Source organism: Melospiza georgiana, chromosome 11, assembly GCF_028018845.1.
Source record: "Melospiza georgiana isolate bMelGeo1 chromosome 11, bMelGeo1.pri, whole genome shotgun sequence".
Classification (NCBI taxonomy): domain Eukaryota; kingdom Metazoa; phylum Chordata; class Aves; order Passeriformes; family Passerellidae; genus Melospiza; species Melospiza georgiana.
The window spans coordinates 10,237,126-10,256,431 of record NC_080440.1 but is presented as its reverse complement, the minus strand read 5'-3'; the positions used below and the strand labels follow the sequence as shown (position 1 = coordinate 10,256,431).

The 19,306-nt window shown below is 44.7% G+C and overlaps 1 protein-coding gene across 1 annotated transcript; it reads left to right on the top strand.

Moving 5' to 3' along the window:
• The first annotated feature begins 3,952 nt into the window (after positions 1–3,952).
• Positions 3,953–19,301, top strand: CFAP100 (cilia and flagella associated protein 100). The gene is made up of 15 exons (XM_058031937.1): positions 3,953–4,037; positions 6,363–6,446; positions 6,812–6,918; positions 8,095–8,284; positions 8,878–8,945; positions 9,575–9,738; positions 10,311–10,391; positions 11,003–11,181; positions 11,264–11,402; positions 12,102–12,150; positions 12,712–12,863; positions 13,534–13,669; positions 14,341–14,543; positions 16,024–16,117; positions 17,009–19,301. Exons 2-15 carry the CDS (start codon positions 6,425–6,427, stop codon positions 17,069–17,071), a joined length of 1,647 nt encoding a protein of 548 aa, XP_057887920.1. The 5' UTR covers positions 3,953–4,037; positions 6,363–6,424; the 3' UTR covers positions 17,072–19,301.
• The last annotated feature ends 5 nt before the right edge of the window (positions 19,302–19,306 follow it).

Below are 19,306 nucleotides of genomic sequence, written 5' to 3'. Positions count from 1 at the left end.
GTCCCTCTTCCTCAAGCCATCACAGAGATCATGATAAAAAAGGATCTTTTCCTCAGGCAGGGTATTTTTCAGCTGGATCTGTTCCCGTGCAGTGACAGCAGCTGAAGTTTTGCCACAAAGCAAGAGCCAGGAAAAAGGCTGGAACTGTGCCTCAAGAGCTTAATGCAAAATCATGAAGTTTCAGTCTCAGGTTCCTGGGTCATTTGTCCGTGCAAATAATGTGGATTTATAGTCCAGTTTAAGAAAGTCTCCTTGGCTGCTGCTCTGTGCCTCTCTTTTGCACAGTGGGCCAAATGCAATCTCTAGTTCCCAAAAGAACTGAGCTCAGAGGGAAGTCTGGAACTAGTTACAGTTTTCAACTGGGGATCAGGTCTACGTGGTTATTAAGAACTGGCCTTGAAATTGCAACCATATTGTTTATTTATATCCTTACCAGAGCAAACGAGGGGGGTCACCCCACTGAACCCAGGCTCAGCCTCCATTGTCGAGAAACTTGACAAAATCTCCACTCTCAGAGATTTTCAAAAGAGCTGGGTAAAGCCTTGAGCAGGCTGGTATGACTTGGAAGTTATCTCTGCTTTGAGCAGGGGTCCCTCTCCAACAGCCTCACCCTGGGATTCTCTCATTTTCCCCTGCATCTGCACAAGGCTCTGCCACAGCACCCCCAAGCAGTCCCACACTGCCTGAGCCACACGCCAGGGAGCAAACCCAAACCAAAAAAGTCAGGGAGCAAAAACCAACCAATTCTCCACGGCCTTGGCTGTGTTAGCTGGGAGCCAGAGCAAAGCACACACCTTATCTGTGTGCAGATGTCTCAGCACACACCAGAATTAGCTTTGCATTGCAAAAGAAAGTGTCCCAGCCCTGGCCAGGATCCCAGGCTGCAGGCTGCAGAACATTTTCTCTTCAGCAGGAAGGAGCCTGCATCCTCAGCAAGAACAAGTGTGAAATACAAATCACTGAGCACCTGCTGCTCGTTGTCCGAGTCATCACACAGCACCCGAGTAGTGCAGTGAAAGGAAGAATGACGGGACTTAATTTCCATATGGCCCTTCAGAAACTTCAGCAATTTTGATCCATTAGGCTGAAACCTGAGCTCTTGAAAGAATTGTGCACATTCACTCTGGATGAGACGTGCCATGAACACCCTGGGGGCTGGGGATCAGGAGACAGGGTGGTTCTGCTCTATCAGCTTGTTTGCAAAGATGGGAGCTGCACTCACAGATCTTCTTTCAGAGCCTTCCTCGGGACCACTTCTCCTTCAGCCCAGAGGATAGAAGAAGGTTTCTTGGTGATGAGACCTGGAGACCTCACCTATAATGTGAAAGGGGCTCGGAGGAGCCGGAGTGGGAAACGTGGAAGGAGCCAAAGCCCAGCCCGGCGACACAAGGCTGCTGCCATCTCGTGGCTGCTCTGGCCAAGGAAAGGTGACCGGGACATCTTTCCAGCTGGAAGGTTTTCCTTTGAGATAAGAAAGATCCTTCCTGCAAGTAAGCTCCAGCTGGGAGGAGCAGGGGCAAGCAGCAGTGCCAGCATCCTTGGGTACACAGGGAGTTTCCCATAGTGATAAGACTGCAGAGGAAAATTTCTTTATGCAGGTACTGATTCCACTTTCACCTCTCAACCATCCATTTCTCAATCATCTATTTCAAAATGTTTTGCCAACACTAATTAACCCCTCTGTGGAGGGGATCAGCATCCCTGTGTACCAACAGGGCGATGAGTGGAGAAGACAAGCAGCGCCTTCATGAGAAAATGATGGGTGCAAAGAAATCACAACATCCTGAAATCCCAATCCTGCGTCGTAACAAAATCACAAATCCCTAAATCTCAGACATTCTGCTGGAAAGACAAGCACTGCCACACCACGCCAGCTGCCTGGCTTTCTCAGCTGGGCACCAAACACTTCCCAGCCCCAAAAGCTGGGTGCCCTGAAGCACCCTTGGCCCTAAGGAGCTGCATGGTCAGCTGCACAGCCTGCTCCTCGCGGGCAGATTTTCCCATGATGTTGCACATGCTATTTATTCCATTCATTAACCAACTTAATGGTGGCTAAGAATAGACCCCAGATGTCCTTCTGGCCTTAAAAACTTCTCTGCCCTCAAGGAAATGCAAAGCCTAAGTAGCTCATGGCATGTGAACCAATAATGAAGCAAGATTTGAAGAGCTTGCACATTTCCAAGAATTCACAAAATACATCTCTGCTTTTAAATAATCTCTGTTCTGCTTTTGGGAAATAACTGGTTAGCAAGGATAGCTCAGAACAGAGCAATGGATGTACAAATGTTTAATTCATTGATACAGAGATTGTGCCAGATAGAGCCAGAACTGTTCAAATGCCTTCAGTTTCTGTTATCTATTTTCTATTTCTGTGATGTTTCCACTGCAACAAGTTCACAATTCTGTAATAAACTGGTGTTTCTGAACAAAGACCATTTCATATCAAGGCTTTAGAAAATATGCATCTTTAGTACAATTTACTCCTGAATTTTTACCTTTTTCAATTTTTTTTTTTTTTTTGGTAATAGAAATGATTCTGTAATGTCATTTTTTATACATACTCCTCAATGCATTTGGAAAATATCCCAAAATATACTAAAGATAGCACTATGGTTTTCTGCATCACTGCTAGAAATCAAAGCATTCATGTGCAGAAAAAAATTTCTTTCTGTACAAGCATTTTTCTTCTGTTGCCTGAATCCAGTCTCTTGATAATCAGCAATTACAGAAAAGAATTCTAACAATCAAATGGGAGTTTGCACTTATAGAAATTCAGGCTATTTATTGCATGAGTTATTCAGACAGAGAAAGCTGCTTGGAAATCTATCAGTAAATGAAAGAAACTGCTATTTCTGAAAACTGAAATTGTATTAATAGAGATTATAAAAGGTCTAAAGTGGAAAACGATCCATTTGGAACCAATTTGGTCTTCTCAGAAACAGGAAAGGTTAAATAAGAGGATTTAAGGATCTTTTTTGCTCTATGAAAACATAGAGGAAAAAAAATCCTTAAAAATAGAGGAAACAATCCTTAAAATTGCTTTTTACCAACTAATATTTTGTCAAACCCTCTACAGAATTATATTATATATAGATATATTTATTATATAATATATATCATATATTATATAATATATATAATATATTATATAATGTATATATTATATTATATTATATTATATTATATTATATTATATTATATTATATTATATTATATTATATTATATTATATTATATTATATTATATTATATTATATTATATTATATTATATATTATTTAAGAAGGTGACACTGGGGGCTCTATAGCACTTTTTACTTGGGCAGCTTTCAGTAAATGGCATTTTGTTCACCCATCCCACACTCTCCAAACTGTGGCTGCTCACACTTTGCAAAAACACAGACCACGGCAGAGATTAGGACATGAGAAATTACGCTCTTTCCACAAACAGGAGCCCCAGCTCCCATTTCCTCAGCCCTCTGTTCTGCTTGGGTTAAACACCCAATTCCCGGGCCTGAAGTAAGGGGGAATGAAATAACGAACAGAGAACCCAGCCAGGCAGGGAGACCTCTCACAGCAGAGCAGTTTCCTCCCTTTTGGAGGGAGATTCAGAACCGCACGGGGTTTTCTCCCTTTTAGGGGGAGATTCAGAACCCTCCAGGGACCGAGCCGAGCCGAGCCCAGCCGAGCCGAGCCCAGCCCAGCCCAGCCCAGCCCGGCCGAGCCGAGCCGAGCCCAACCCGGCCGAGCCCAGCCGAGCCGAGCCGAGCCGAGCCGAGCCGAGCCGAGCCGAGCCGAGCCGAGCCCAGCCGAACCCAGCCGAGCCGAGCCCAGGCCAGCCGAGCCGAGCCGAGCCGAGCCGAGCGCAGCCGAGCCGAGCCGAGCCGAGCCGAGCCGAGCGCGCTGCCGTGGCCGCGCACCGAGCGGCGGGAGCGCGCGTTTCCATGGCAGCGCAAACAGCGGCGGCTGCGCTGCCCCGGCCCCGCTCCGAGCGCCACAAACCGGCCCGAGCAGGGGACAGCGCTGGGGGACACCGCTGGGTGAGAGGGACAGCCCCGGGGGAGAGGGACACCCCTGGGTGACACCGGTGGGTGAGAGGGACACGGCTGGGTGAGAGAGATACCACTGGGTGAGAGAGACACCGCTGGGTGACACCGTTGGGTGACAGGGACACGGCTGGGTGACAGGGACAGCCCTGGGTGAGAAGGACACCCCAGGATAAGAGGGACACCCCTGGGTGACACCACTGGGTGAGAGGGACACCCCTGAGTGACAGGGACAGTGCCGGTGAGAGAGACATCGCTGGGTGACAGGGACACCGCTGGGTGACACCGCTGGGTGACACCTCTGTGTGAGACACCACAGAACCGCGGGCAAGGAGGGTGTGCAGAGAATCTGCAAGGGGCAGATGTGTGACTCCCTCTGCTCTGGGAACATGAATGGGTTTATTGCACTAGTTTTTAGATCCGTCTGCATAGTTACTTTGGCTTTTTGTTTTGTTTTGTGGGAGTTTGGTTTTGTTCGTTTGTATTTTGGGGGTTTTTGGGGTGTTTTTTGTTGTTGTTTTTGGTTTTGGTTTGTTGTTTTTTTGCTCGGCAACCTGATGCTAGGAAAAAGCACTGAATAAAGGTTTCAGTGAATTAAAACCCTCAATGCCTTATCTATTGATTCACGTGCTACTGGTACGCAGCTACTGGAATATAATGTCAGAGGCAGTGAGATATATGCCAAATTATTCTAGCAATGAAGCTTTTTTAATATGCATTATTGAGCTTAATAATTATGAATTAGCAGAGCTAGAGTTTCTGTAGCTTCTGGCATTGTTTCCAAAATGCTGCGCAAACAACCTATAAAAAAACCCAGCAACCTCAAACAAAAAATATCTTAATAAAATGAATATTTATAAGTTAATCATAGGTACAATTTCCTATACTTAGCTAAAATTCTATCATAAAGCACGTTTTATCTCTGAGGGTTGCACTGACAATTATTTTCCATATGCCACTGTCTAGTCCTGCTTTTCAGACTCATTACCTGTAGGAGGAATTTAAATCAACCACAGGAAAAAGAAAATTCTTGTGATAAAAGCTTTAGATTACAGAAATCAAGGTGTGCACTGAGGGCTGGAGCTCCAGGTGTTTGCTGCTCTGTGAGGTTCACAAACTCTATTTGTGCATTTGACTGCCTGCCCTGATGGGGCTTTCTCCAAAAGTCACATCAGCAGAAAGGCTGATGCTGTTCCAGGATGTAGATGAGAGACCCTAGAGAAAAATATCCCCTTACATTAAGCAAAGGTCAGAGAGGTTTGGACTCCAAGTAACAGTCAAGGAGGTTCTTGGTAAATGTACTTCAAGAACTGAAAAGGAGAGAGAAAATATTTGGGATATATTCAAAAGCCTAAATTCTACCTCAGCCTCTGTGTCTCATCAGCAGTGAAAGTTTGACACCTCCAAAGAATAAAGTACTAATTGGGCAGCTGCAGAAAACACACAAAGCACCAAGGACAGACATGGAAATTAGGCCAGATGAGTTTAGCTCAAAATACATAAAAACTGGAGGCTCTTCAGAGCAAAAACTGAAGCTCTAAAATAGCCCTAAAACTAGTGCAAGCAGAAGAGGATATTTTCTACAGCATCTCAGAGCAGTGCAGGTCAGGAATGGTGCCAGCAGCAGAATTGCATCCACTGAACTAATACCTCACTAAGCCCAGCTTGCTGCCTTTGGTGATTAAAGGATAGCTTTAACAATGCTCTATCTGTTCTTTGTAAGTGAGATCATTCCCACTCTGGCTTGTCCCTTAGGATCCATAGCAAAAACTACAAAAAGGCCAGAGTCAGAGAAACAAAAAAATAACCTTTAACAGTTTGCCAACCTAAAATGAAAGGGAACAGAGTTCTGCAAAGTGTGTCTGTGCTGTCCAACAATCATTCATGCTTATTGCGAGAAATCCACAATGCTGAAGCAATTACTGGGAAGAGCTTTAGTGAGTAAAAATGTAGCTTGTGAGCTAGTGACAGGAGGATGAAAAAGCATGGGTGTGGGTCAGAACTGGTGACTGGGTGAGAAAAGAGACAGGGGACTTGGGTTGCTTGCTGTGTCCAAATTTGTTTTGTTGTTGCTTTCCCATCAGTTTATGTGTAAGGAGGACTGTGTTTTACACAGCTTTCACATAAGGCAAGGATGAACATCTTCTGGAGGTCAGAACATATGTGCTTCCCAGATTAATGGAGCTTTTTGTTAATTGCTACAGGCACTAAAGGCTCAGTGGTTAAGATACAGAAAGCCCCCAGGTCTGTCACTGCTGTAAAACTTATCACATCAATTACTGGCAGTTCCCAGCTGATTTATGATTTTCTTTGGGCCAGGGTCAAAGACACCATCCTGACATACAGCATCAACAACTAAAAGTCTCTCTTCCAAACTTGAAATGGAAACTCACCTTGTGTCAGGTAAGGATACAATGCTCCAGCAATGTTTCCTTGTCAGCTCAGAGGAGAGGCCCAGAGTTCTTCTGCCCTAAAACAGAAGAAATGGGTACAACAGTTACAGACAGAAAAATCCCTGTCTGAAATATTGTTGTTGATCATCAGAAATGGCCAAGTGACATAAACCACACAGAGGTCTCAGTTTTGTCACTGGCTTCCCAGAAGCCCAATCCAGCTCCCCGCCCTTGGTCCAGCATCTGCCCACACTCCAGGTGTGACCCAGCACATCCCAGTCCCTTTGCACTGGGTCCAGATATTCAGCTTCACATCTTCTACATCCTCATCCTGGGTTTTTTTCTGTTTGGTTTTTGTGTTTGTTTTTTTCCCAGAAAGCACAAAAGAGGACGAAAAAAAGCCAATGAAAAATCCATTTAAGCTCCCAACAGACACTGAACTTTTCTCAATGAGAGACAAGGAAATTCAGAAGGCACAGGAGGTATGTACACATGCTTTAGGCTAAACTGTATAATAAGCAATTACTAAGGCAGGCACCCACCCAACAGAATACCAAAATTTAGCACATGAGAGATCAAAGACCTCTTCATGGGAAAGCTGGGGATGTTCAGCCTGGGGAAAAGAATGCTCTAGGGAGACCTGATTGTGATCTTTCAATACTCAAAAGGTTCTTATAACAAAAGAGCAACTTTTCACACAAGCAGATTGTGATAGAACAAGGGGGAGAGGATTCAGCTAAGAGAAGAAAGATGTAGATTAGATGTTAGGAAGGAATTCTTTACTGTGAGGGTGGTGACACTGGCACAGGTTGCTCAAGGATGTTAGGGATGTCCCATCCCTGTTCCAGGCCAGGTTGGATGAGGCTTTGAGCAACCTGATCTAGTGGGGTGCCCCCATTCATGGCAAGGATTTGGAGCTAAATGATCCCAAAGATTCCAGCCCAAACGTTTCTGGGATTCTGTGATCTCCGGCAGGTCTGACTGTTGCACAGCCTGGCACAGTGTGAAAGGAAGCAGGAGGTCTAAAGCAAGGCCTCCTCACCTCACACTGGGCACTGACACAGTCTGGTTTTAGCTTGGGTTGAAGGGCACTAAGGATGTCTGCTGCATGATGTCCTCACCATGAACCAGGCCCAAACTGTGCAGACAGCACTGAATTACGCTTCAGTCCATGTGAAAGCACTGAGCAGGAACACCTTTTACCCTCCAGAAGGTTCTGGAGTGGGTTTGAATAGATCTTCTCAATCTGAATTTAATGGTTTAAATGTCCTTGTAGAAGTTGGACTGAGTTGGTTAAGTGTTGGCTGTTCCCCTTTAACCAAGGGACTCCAAGGATGAATCTCAGAAAATTTCCATTTGCTCACAGCAATAACCCAAGAAGGAAAAATGAGGACAGTGAGTGGATACAGACTGGCACAGCTGGTGGATGGATGCAGAATACAAATCGACAGAATAATGACAACAAGTGCTAAGAAATTTAGTGTTTCAATTGCCTCAAGAGAGAATATTATTAGAATTAGTCAGATAAACTAGGCAAATATGCATCAGCAGGGTATCACCACTGCAAGTTTCCAGGCTGTCAATAACTTACTCATGTCTTTAAAAACCAGAGCACACAAAGCACAGGATCAAACAGTCACATATCTGACTTCTCACAGGAACGTGAAAAGAGGAAGACCATGAAAGTCCATGAGAAAACCACTTACTCCACTAAAATGAAGGCAAAAAGTGGGTTGAGAAAAGCTTTGAAAAGGGAGGAAGAAGAGGAGAGCAGAAAAGAGGCAACCAGTGAAGAGAGACTGAAATACCTGCAGGAGATGCTTTCGCGGAAGTTGGCCATGAAAAAAGGTGGAGAACAGGCGCTGTCCTTGCAGTGGGGCTGCTCAGCTGGGTAACAGCCCAGAGCAAAGGCCAGAGCGGGGATGGGCAGGGCAGCTGGCTCTGGCTGACCCTGGGGAGGCCATGCAGACAGTTCTGTGCTGTGTTTGCCAGCCCCTGTGTGGCCGAGCCATCTCCAGATCAGGTGTTTACCTTCAGGGCCTGGGCCACCCCTCACTGGGCCACCCCTCACTTGCAGCAGTGAGCTGTAGCCAGCTGAGGGGTTGCAGGACCTTGTGTGGTGGAAACCTTCCTACTAAGTCAACCTAAAGTTGGATTTTAATGGATACAGGCCTAGATTTTCTGCCTCTGACATGAGAAGATTTGCCATTAGTGTCTAGAGGACAAGGACCAGATTGTCCACTCCATTCTCCCTGGTTTTACTCTATGAAAATCCATATGAAACTGATCCTAAGCAAGGTTATAACTATAATACAATAATCAGTATTGCTGACTCCAGTGCCAGCCAGATCCATGCTCATGGCAGCCTACATATTCATTGTGTTTTGCCTTGGCCATATTTCCCCCTCTCTAGCCTAAGCAACTTTATATTCTGATTTCAGATTATAAATTCGACAGGGAGACTTTCCATGGCTACCTACAGGACAGAAAACAGATCTTTTTTCTTGAGGTACATAGCTTTTAGCTCATTACTTTGTTCATTTAACTACTCTTCCCTGTGTTGCTTTGTTTTGATGTTTATTCTTCCGAGATCAATGCCTGGAGATCTTTCCAAGGTGGTACACATCAGAGCTCATGAACTGACTGTCCAACTCCTGCCTCACAGCCACTCAGAATCTGTAGCCCAGTAATTCCCAGCCAAGAAATAAAGGAATGTAGGTCATTCCCATCGTTCATTAGCCACCATGGAAGCATCCCATTTGTGAGATGCACAGTTACACAGTACATAAACTGTGGCTGGGAGCCACTCTGAACTCAACATGAGGGAATGGAGTAACCATGCTCAAACATTCCCATTAGTCATCTGTTATTGAGCTGTAACACAACTGAATCAATCTTTGTCAGCCAGGAGTTAATGTAGTGCTGGGACTTCTGAATTCTGTCTTTAGATTCACTGCTTATTTACTGTGTTCCTTCTGAAATACCTCCATGTACCTGGCTTGTACTAAGTCACACACCTGAGTTTGAAATCCTTTCCCTCTCTGCCCACAACTCTCAGGGAATTTTGGAAAGCTAAACCAATGTACCTTCAAAACCACCCAGCTGATATGTCTGTGTTGCCTTTGGGGCTCATTTCAGCACACCATTGCAGTGAAGAGAGGGGAGATTGAAAAGATGGAGAACATAACAAAGGATGAGGAAAGAAAGCTGGAAAAGGCTGAGAGAAGGATGGAGAAGGACGCTGCCATGTTTGATGCCTTCCTGAAGGAGAACCACAATAACTCTGTTGAAGCACTGAGAAAGTAAGGAGCTCTGAAGGAATCACCACTGTGCTGTTTCATTCTGGGCACAGGAATCTGCTGCTTGACCTCCCTGCAGGGTTTGTCTGAACACCCTGAGTTCCCCAGAGTTACAGTTCTGGTTGCACTTTCTCTCCACACACTCAATAAAAGAGAGGAAGGAGAACAACATCCAGGGAATACCCTCATTGCAAAAGCCCTTGCTCTGGGGGCAGCAAGGAACCTGCTGGTGGCTCCACCACTTCCATTCTTCCCACAACACCCTTTACTGGAGGGAGAAGCCTCTGCCCAGCCCCTCAGTGAGGGAAATTGGGCACTTTGGCCCTTTGCAGGTCTCACAGGGGCACAGCTGCAGCTGATGCTCAGCAGCAGCCAGTGAGGGAGGCCTGAACACTGGGGTGCAATGCTTTGCCAAGGACAAAGGGTCTTCAGGCAGCAGCCAAGCATCTCCTGGCACACATCTATAACACAGATTTGTAGGGCTCATATCACATCTTTTTCACTGTTTCATAGGCACCTCAATTCACTACTCACTGCTAAATTGTTTAATGGCTTGTTTGTGCATCTTTTCCTAGAGCCAAAAGAGAAACCTCAGCAAAGACGAAGAAAATAACAGAGATCCAGGGACTCACAACTGAAATAAAGAAAATCCAAAGGTAAGCTTGCTCATTACTTCTGCCTCATCTTTAACAGCCTCTACAGTGCTACAGCTTCACAGTCCTTGCAGGGGATAGATTTCTAAAAATGTTCCATTTTAAGATCAAAATGTTTTGGCTTTTGTTTTCCAGATGTTTTGTTTCCAGATGCTGGCTTTGTTTCTAAAACAACTATTCTAGTTTTCTGATCATATTTTTTTAAAAGTATAGATATTTCAACTCCAAAATTAAATGCCTAGCATCAAATTAAAATCCAAACAAAACTAAGCAATGCATTTTAATGGGGAGCTAGGGAAAGACAAAAAAAAAAAGTATAATTACCATTATGAATTGAGCTGGAAAAATGTCTCATTCCTTTTCAAGAAAAAATTCAAAAATTAGCAAGCTCAGTTCCATAGCAAGAGATATGACCAGGGAATATGACTGATTCTCAGTTTCCACATGAGAAACCACAAAGAGCACAGGTTCCCTTTTGCCTTTGCATATCCATGAAAAACTGTGCCCTCTCTCCCCTTCTCTGGATGAAACTGAATATCGAGAGTGAGAAAGAACCTGTTCAATCAGAAGCTTCCCTCCCTGCTAACAAACCTTGTCCACTTCTCTCACCCCAGTGACATCTCCAGATTTGAGGACACCCTGCAGGAGTACAAGATGTACAGGGACATCCTCTACCAGCTGTCTCCAAAAGAGTGGCAGGAGGAGCACAGAAAAAGGCACAAAAAGGAAAAGGATAAGGAAAGAGAACCCAGGAAGGAAGGAAGGGCTTCACCTCCCTCCAGCACAGAGCAGGGTGAGTGCCAGCACAGTGATGCTGCTGCTGCTGCTGCTGGGACAGCCCCTGGCTCTAAGTGGGCACCTCCTCTTGTCTCCAGAGCAGGGTCCCAGTGGCCACAGTGTCACTTTCACGGATATTCCGAGCTCCCTGCTGTTCTCAGAGAGTTTGGATTTCAGGGCACGCGATCTCAGGCCACAGCTTAAACACTTCCTGCAGCCTCTTCTGTCAAGAGACCTGTAAGTACCAGATGATGCAAGCAAAGGATTAAGGACTGAAAAGAGCACTGAGCTTACTGGGAACCAGCACAGGGGAATCCTGCTGCTCACCCTGGCTGGGCATTCCAGGTTCTGGGGCTCATTGGAACAAATTCAGAGACCACAGAAAGCTGTCAGTGTGCAAGTCAGTCCTGTGTGCCTGCTCCAAGTGAGCTCCATCCTCAGATCCTCTGCTGAGAGCCTGCCCAAGTGGGGCTGTCACCAAAACAATGCAAACAGAGGTTTTTAACCCTTCATGGCGCAGGTACAAGTGGAAGTGATGAGCAGACTGAGCTGCCAACAGCAGCAAAGAATCACTTCCCCCTCTTCCAGCTCTTGTGCAGAGGGAGAAGCACTAAACAAATGAGTGAGTTACACTCACTCCCAGTGAGTTTAAAGGCATTTGGATCAGCACCCTCAGCTCAGGTGCATGTGTCATGGCAGCCCCATGGCCAGCACAGCCAAGGGCAGCACTAAAGGCAGCTGCTCATGGACAGAAGGAGCTCCTGTGCTGTTTGTTTGTGTGGCCCCCCGACCCTACTGACCCCTCAATATCCCACAGTGGGAACGTGCATAGGAGTAAACAGGGACAGTGAACAACAGCAATGTTCCTGTGTCACTAATGAGATCCCTCTGAGCTGTCGTTTCTCTGAGGGCCTAACACACAAAATGCTTTTTCAGAAGTTCACTGGAGGATGCAGAGAGTGAAGTCAGCTCGGACGAAGATGAGGTCAGAAGTCATATGTTGAAAAATTTGCTGTTTGTCCTGTGTCACTTATCAATGTTACTAATTTCCCTCACCTTCTAACCATTAGTTACAATTTTGAGGAGTTACTGTAGTTACAAATTGTAAATGTACATTTATACATTCCTGAATGTTCACACTTTTGTTCACACATATTATAAACACCTTAGCTTAACTTTCATCCAGTTTCCAAAACCCTACCATCATCTCTAAGCTTGCCATCCTCCAGTGAGATATAACATCACAAAATGAAAGATTTTTATATTAGTGCAGTTACTGTCTTATGTCTGAAATTGAAGTTTTCCCACTCACTGATGTTTGCAATACTTTTTACTCCCCAAAATGCAATTTGTTTTGGGGGTGAGCTGTTGAGGCAGAGTAGAACTACACACATAGCAGGAAGAATGTCCATGTACAAACAAACATGGACCTCTCTAGATGGAAGAACATTTGAATAGCCAGGGCTGGTGCAGACCAATCTCCACACAGTTCAGTGAAACAGAATCTAGAGCAGGGAAAAGACTCATTACATGTTTTCCTCTCTAGGAGCCTGAGCTCTACTTCACTGATCCTGAACAATTGCTTAATACTTTCATGGAGATGCTGGATGAGAACTTATCCTTTGTCCTGAACTCCCAGGATATTGCAGAGAGCTGGAACAAGGTCCAGCAGACTTTCATCAGCACACGTGAAAGCATGTGAGTGTGGCCCTGCAGGGGATGGAAGGGGTCTCTGGGGTCCAGCTTCCAGACATAAGTGACCCCTCTGTCCCCACAGACACCTCACTGTCAGACACACATAAGGCTGCTCACACAGCAGGGTCTTTCTTTGAGCTCCTAGGAAAGTGTCCCATATGTGCTTAATTTAGGAGGTAAGAGTTGAGCTTGGGACTAGTTCCTTAGTCCTCAAGGCACAGTGGGGAATGATGCACTGAGCATCCTGGAGTCAATGTTAGTGCAATTCTCATGAAAGAAGACCAAAGAAAGAAATAAGGCAGTTCCTGGAGTCATCAGTGCAAATGCTGACTCAGTGCAAAACCTTCCTAGAGGAAAGCAGTAGGGAACCCATCATGTGCCATTGTAATCTAAGTGTCAATGTCAGATAGACGTAAATATTCCCATTTAAAATGTAGTTTTTACATTTACAAAATCTCGAATGCTTAGCAATGCTACTTCTCCCCCCCCCACACACACACCAGCACAGTGACTGCTTTTCCATTAAAAACCCCCGAAGTTCCCCGGGTTTTCAGGAAAGGCTGAAGTGTTACCTCCATCTGCCGGCAGCAGAGGGACCAGCCCAGGCTGCGGAGAGCAGAGCCGTGTGTTCCAGAGCTGCCCTTCCCAAACGCCTCCTCTCTCTGCCCTCCAGGGAGAAGGAGCTGGCAGTGCTAAAAGAGCAGGTGAACACCCTGCGAGCCTCCGTGGCCAAGGAAGAGGAGAAAGTGGCCGAGCTGAAGCTCAAAGTTCAGCTCTTTTCCCCTGCAGAACACGAAGGTGATGACCAGGTACAGGCTGGGATCCAGGCAAGGGGGGCTCACATGTGCACAAGTGGTTCCTCTCCCCCAGCCCCATCCATCCTGGGAGCAGAGCACACAGGGGTGTGCACAGAGCACACAGGGGTGTGCACAGAGCACACAGAGCACACAGGGGTGTGCACAGAGCAAACGGGTGTGCACAGAACAAACAGAGCACACAGAGCACACTGAGCACACAGGGGAGAGCACACAGGGGAGAGCACAGAGCACACAGGCATACACAGAGCACACAGGAGCGTGCACAGAGCACACAGGCGTACACAGAGCACCCTGAGCACACAGAGGGGCACTGAGGAGGGATCAGAGCTGTTTCCCAGCAATGGAAAGGCTGGTTTGGGGCACTGCTGAGGCAGCAAACTGGGGCAAACCTGTCTGCTCCAGGTGGGAGCAGGCTCCCAGACACAGCTGGGCAGCTGCCACCAGACCCAGGTCACAGCCAAGCTGGGAGGATGAGACCAACAGGACAAGTTCAGCCATCTGTCCCTGCCATTGCACTTGGCCAGCCAGGAAACAAGCAAATGAGTCTTATTGAGGGGATTAAAGTGTTTCCCTCACAGATTTCCTTTGGTTTTGGAGGGATGTTATGGTTCCACTTGGCAGAACCCAGCTGTGGCACTCACCATATCTCCTGTCACCTCCAGGACAAAGTGCTCACAAGCCTGAACAAGAAGGTGCAGGAAGTTTATTTCCAGTGCACTGGAGACAATGAGGCAAACCTGCCAACAGTAGAGATGTTAAAGGTCATAGAAAAACAGCTTATTGATTTACTGGACAGCGTGGAGAGAATCCCAGCAGCAAAGATAGAAAAAGCTGTGAAAGACATAAGAAGGGAACAGAGGGCAAGGTAAGGCAAGACCTTCTTCTGGAAAACATCTCTATTTTAACTGTTGACAGCTGAAAGAGCCAAATCAACCCCCCAAAAAACCCTGTAGCAGCAATCTGAAATCCCATTAAAGCAATCCATCCAATTTTACTTCTGTAAGGGTTCTACATTCACAGTACTTGCATCTCTTCATCAGTGAACTGCAGCCCACAGCTACGTTAGAAAAGGCCTGCAAACTACAGCAGAAAAATCTAGAAGAATAAAAAAGAAAACACTAAACCCACAAACAAAACCAGATTCTGAGAATCGTAATTTTAAGAAAACAATTTCAGTAACAAAATTTAAATTGAATAAATAGAAAATTAAACCTCAAGCTTTAAACCTCAGCCCACCTTGCCCTGATATTTTGTCAGACTTTAATACGTACATAAGGGCATTTATCAACAACTCCAGCTTTGAATTGTTTCTTCTACAAAACTTTTAATTTTAATTTGTATTACTAGATTAAATAGTAGCAATAAACACAGTCAGTGTAAGTCCCAAGATGAGACACATTCTTATAGGCACAGTTACACAAAATTTCACTTCACAAATAACAAAGATAACTGAACTGGTGACTGCATCTGGCCATCCTCAAGTGGATCAGACAGATTAACATGAGGATTTAAAGCCAGACAGCAACATTTTGGTTCTGCTTATTCTCTTTCTCTGCATCATTATTCAGCTGTGTAGTAGAAAAGGGATGGTGCCTCTTCCTGATGTTCTGTGAATAGGTTTGCACTCTTAAACTGCAAAATAAGTATGGAAAACATTTATTCTATGCTGGGGATGGAGGAGAATAATTAAGGAAAGATACCACATAAAATAAAATAAAATAAAATAAAATAAAATAAAATAAAATAAAATAAAATAAAATAAAAATATTTTATTTCTCATATAAAATAAAAATAAAATTTTTATTTATATAGAAAATATATAAATATTTTATATAACTAAAATATAAATAAATATTAAAAAATAAATTAAAAATAAAATAGAAATATGTTTTTTTAAAACCCAAATAAAAATAATTTTTTTAAAAAACCCAAAAAACCCCAAACAAACCAAAAACACCCAAAAAACCCCAAAAAACAAACAACACCAACAAAACCAAAACACAACAAACCCTACTAAGAGCATTAAACATTTTCCTCAAGTTTACATGGTTAAGACTGCAGTTTCTCTGCACCAGTGTTCCATAGCTTGAGCCCGTTCCTGTTCCAGCACTTCATTTTCATCCCATCACTCCAGAAAGAGTAGGACCAGCTGCAGGCAGTGCTTCCCTCTTACCCTGCACAGCCACCAGCTCCAGCAGCAGGTGTGCCCCAACCCCTGTGCTCCAGTGGTTGCATGGAAGGTGTGATGGAAATGTTGTGTTAGATGTTGATGCTGTGTGCCAAAAGCACAGCTGGTGCAGCTGCAAGCTGCATTTAACCCATCTTTTATTCCCTCTCTTCAAAAGGCTCAGAGAGGAAAAGCAGAAACAAGCAAGGCATCAGCAGGATGAAGGATTGAAAAGGGATATGGAAAAATCACAGGTATCTGAAGAAAACAAGGTAAGTGCAGGGGTTTGTGGAAATACCTCACTTCACAGCTCACTTTGGAGAAGCTGGGGGTACCTGAATATCAAGTATTTAAGGGAAAAGTATTCTTAAGGGGCCTCCACAGCTGTGTGGGGATGGCACCTACAGCCAGGTGTAGTTTGCAGGATTTACCCAATTTGCAGGAGTGATGTAACTTAGGCCACTGCTGGGAAGTCAGTCACAGTGCACATGATTCCAGCTCAGTGTCCTTCCATCATCCTTCTCCCAACCACATGACCCTCTCCACTACTTGCCAGTTCTCAGTAAGCTCATTTCAACTCATGACCTTGGTTCTATTAAACCAAGCATGAAAATTGGCAAATGAGGATCTGGGCAGCAGCAGGACACTCCTGATGACAGCAGCAAGGCCCTAGATCAGCTCAGCCACATCAAACCACATCTCTTCTGACATGTTCCACATCCTGCCACACTCAGCTCTGGCCCCTTGAGAGGCTCATGCAGAGCTCCTGCCATGGCTGCTGCTGCACCTTCCCCAGGTCAGCACAGCCATGAGGAGACCCTGGTTCTGTCACACTGACAGCACAGGTGACTTGGGAGCAGGGGCCAGGAGTCCCTGCCCCTTTAGCCAAGAGAAAATTTCTTGGGATTTCCAACTTCCCATCCTCTTCCTGGCACAGGAATGATGAGGCTTTAGTCAGAAAGCAGTTGTAGGTACAGCAGTGAGTTGCAGAAGCTGAAGCAGGAGCACACACACAGCCTTCAGGTGCTTCACATTCACCTCCCAATACAGCAAGGTCACTCTGCAGACAGCCTGCAGCTGCCTGGGGCACAGGGCAGGGCCCACAGTAGCTTCAGTGCTGCTCAGACACCAAGCACTGATCAGTGCCTCTTCCTCCTCTGCAGAACAAGAAAGTGGCCTTCCCTTCCAACCCATCTGCCAGGAAGAACAGCCAAGGAAATAGATAAGAAGGAAGAACAATTGTATTATTTCTCCTGATGGCACAGCCTTAACCACAGCTTACAGGGCTGATGCTGTTCTAGAAGTCTTTTCTAGCTCTACAATCTGTCAGTCTTTGCTCAGCTGAACTTTACTGTCCCATGAAATTTCCTTCTCCTACCCTAAGATTCCAGGGAAAGTTTGCAACCCCTTTTCCCCTCCTTTGGTGTTTTGCCTATGAAAATAAATAAAAAAATCTCTCATTTTGCTTCTCAAGCTCCTGCTAAGCACCAGTTCTTTTCTCATTCAGTTTTTGATGCCAATAGCATTACCTGAGCAGTGAGATCAATGACAGTCCTAGGTGACAATCTTTGTTAAGGCACAGCCAAGGCAGGCACCTCATAGATATTTATGATAATCACAGGTCTTCTGAAGGACTATAAAAGCCATTATAGACTCTACCCCACTATGGTGGAGAATACACAACTGAAGGAAAACCACAATGTCTCTGCAGAAATCAAGCTGCCAGTAATTAGCTTTGTGTCAGATGCATCCATGCAAAGAACAATACCCAGTGACAAAGTGACCATAAAAAAAAAGCTTTATTAACCCTTTTGCACCAGCAGTTCTTCAGGTATCCATTGCCAGCAATGGAGCCCTAGCCAAGTGATCCAAGTTTCTGCCCTCAAGAGGTTAGCACTTTACATTCACTTACAAAGCTGAGTGAGGTACATTTTCAGAAGTAGAAAGATTTGGTTGCAAGTCCCATAAAAAGATGGAGTGTTCCTTGGCCATTTTAATGGATTACAAACTGGTATGGTCCTTGAGAACAGAATAATGCAGGCATTGGGAGCTCGAGGTGTCTCAGCTTCCAGGGAGAGCACGGTGACCCCTCAGCACAATTCCTCCTCAATCCTTCCTCCTCTCAGGAGGGGACTCTGTGCTGCAGCCACAGCCACCAGCAGATCCCAGATACCAACTGGTTTGAAAACCCAGCTGAGAGGGTTCAGACTTTCCCTGGATGTAAGCTGTAAACTCAGAGTGGGAGGAACAGAGAGACCTCAATGCTCAGTTAGGCCTAAGATAGAAAAATAAAGCTGGTTCAACCAGAGATATAATACTGCCTACAAATCAGGAGCTGAAGTTCACTGTAACCTGTATGCTTGTTTTCCTCCCCAAGTCTGCAATCAGAAAAGCATTTATATGGACACATACATAGTTCAAAAGGCACAGGAAGTAAAAGCATTTCTGAATGACCTCATGTGAATTTAACATCAGTATAACTGTAAAATAAATAAATATGTGCAAGATTAAAAAGATCACAACGTTCTCCTCTGTGACATATCTTATTTTGTAAAAAAAAAAGAAAATACACATACGTGCATACACACACCTCACTGAGAATAAAAAAAAAGTACAAACAGTCTTTTATCAAACTCCTATACATACTTTTACAGGCATTCAGAACATCACCATAGGAAACAATTAAATTACTACCTTAAAATGTAACCAAAGGTGGTTTATTTTTCCCTATACAACCCTATACTTATTTAGGTGTCTGCAATCCAGGTAAGTAGAGTACATACAACCTCTCCCCCCACCCCCAAGAGAAACTGCAGTTTTTCAGGGGCAACTCTTCCTGGGTAACAACTCTCTCCCCCCATAAAATACTCTGACAACTGCATATTTTGTAAACCAGCTCCAGGTGCATCTGACACTCTGGGATAGCAATAAAGAACACATGTTAACAGTGTTCAATTAAAAAAACAAAAACACCAAAAAACCCTAAATAAAAAAAGTAGTGACCAGTTCACAGGTAACTTGGCAGCGGTTTATAGATGAGATAAAAATCAAGGTGCTTAAATTTACATGACGGTCAACATTCCTCCCAAAAAAGGGAACACAAAGATAAAACAAACCTCTCTCAGATGCTGTTGGACTCTTAGCAAATCACTTACAGTGAGTACAGTTCTATTGCAGTTTTCTTTTTCAAGTTTTGCTGGAAGAATTCAGCAAAGTATTTGGGATGCAGGAGCAAGGAAAGGGAGAAACTCAACATGAGCTACAAACTGATTCACAGCTAAGTTAACATTTAGAATCTAGCTTTCTAAAACAAAGATTTTAGAGCATCTCATTTTCATGGCATAGAACATTAATTTTGTTACATGTGATACTTTACTCTGGTTTTCTGCCAAACACAGGGCCGAAACAATCCTTTTCTTTGTGTGTGGAAAACACTTGCAAAATTTAGCTCTCATCTCCTT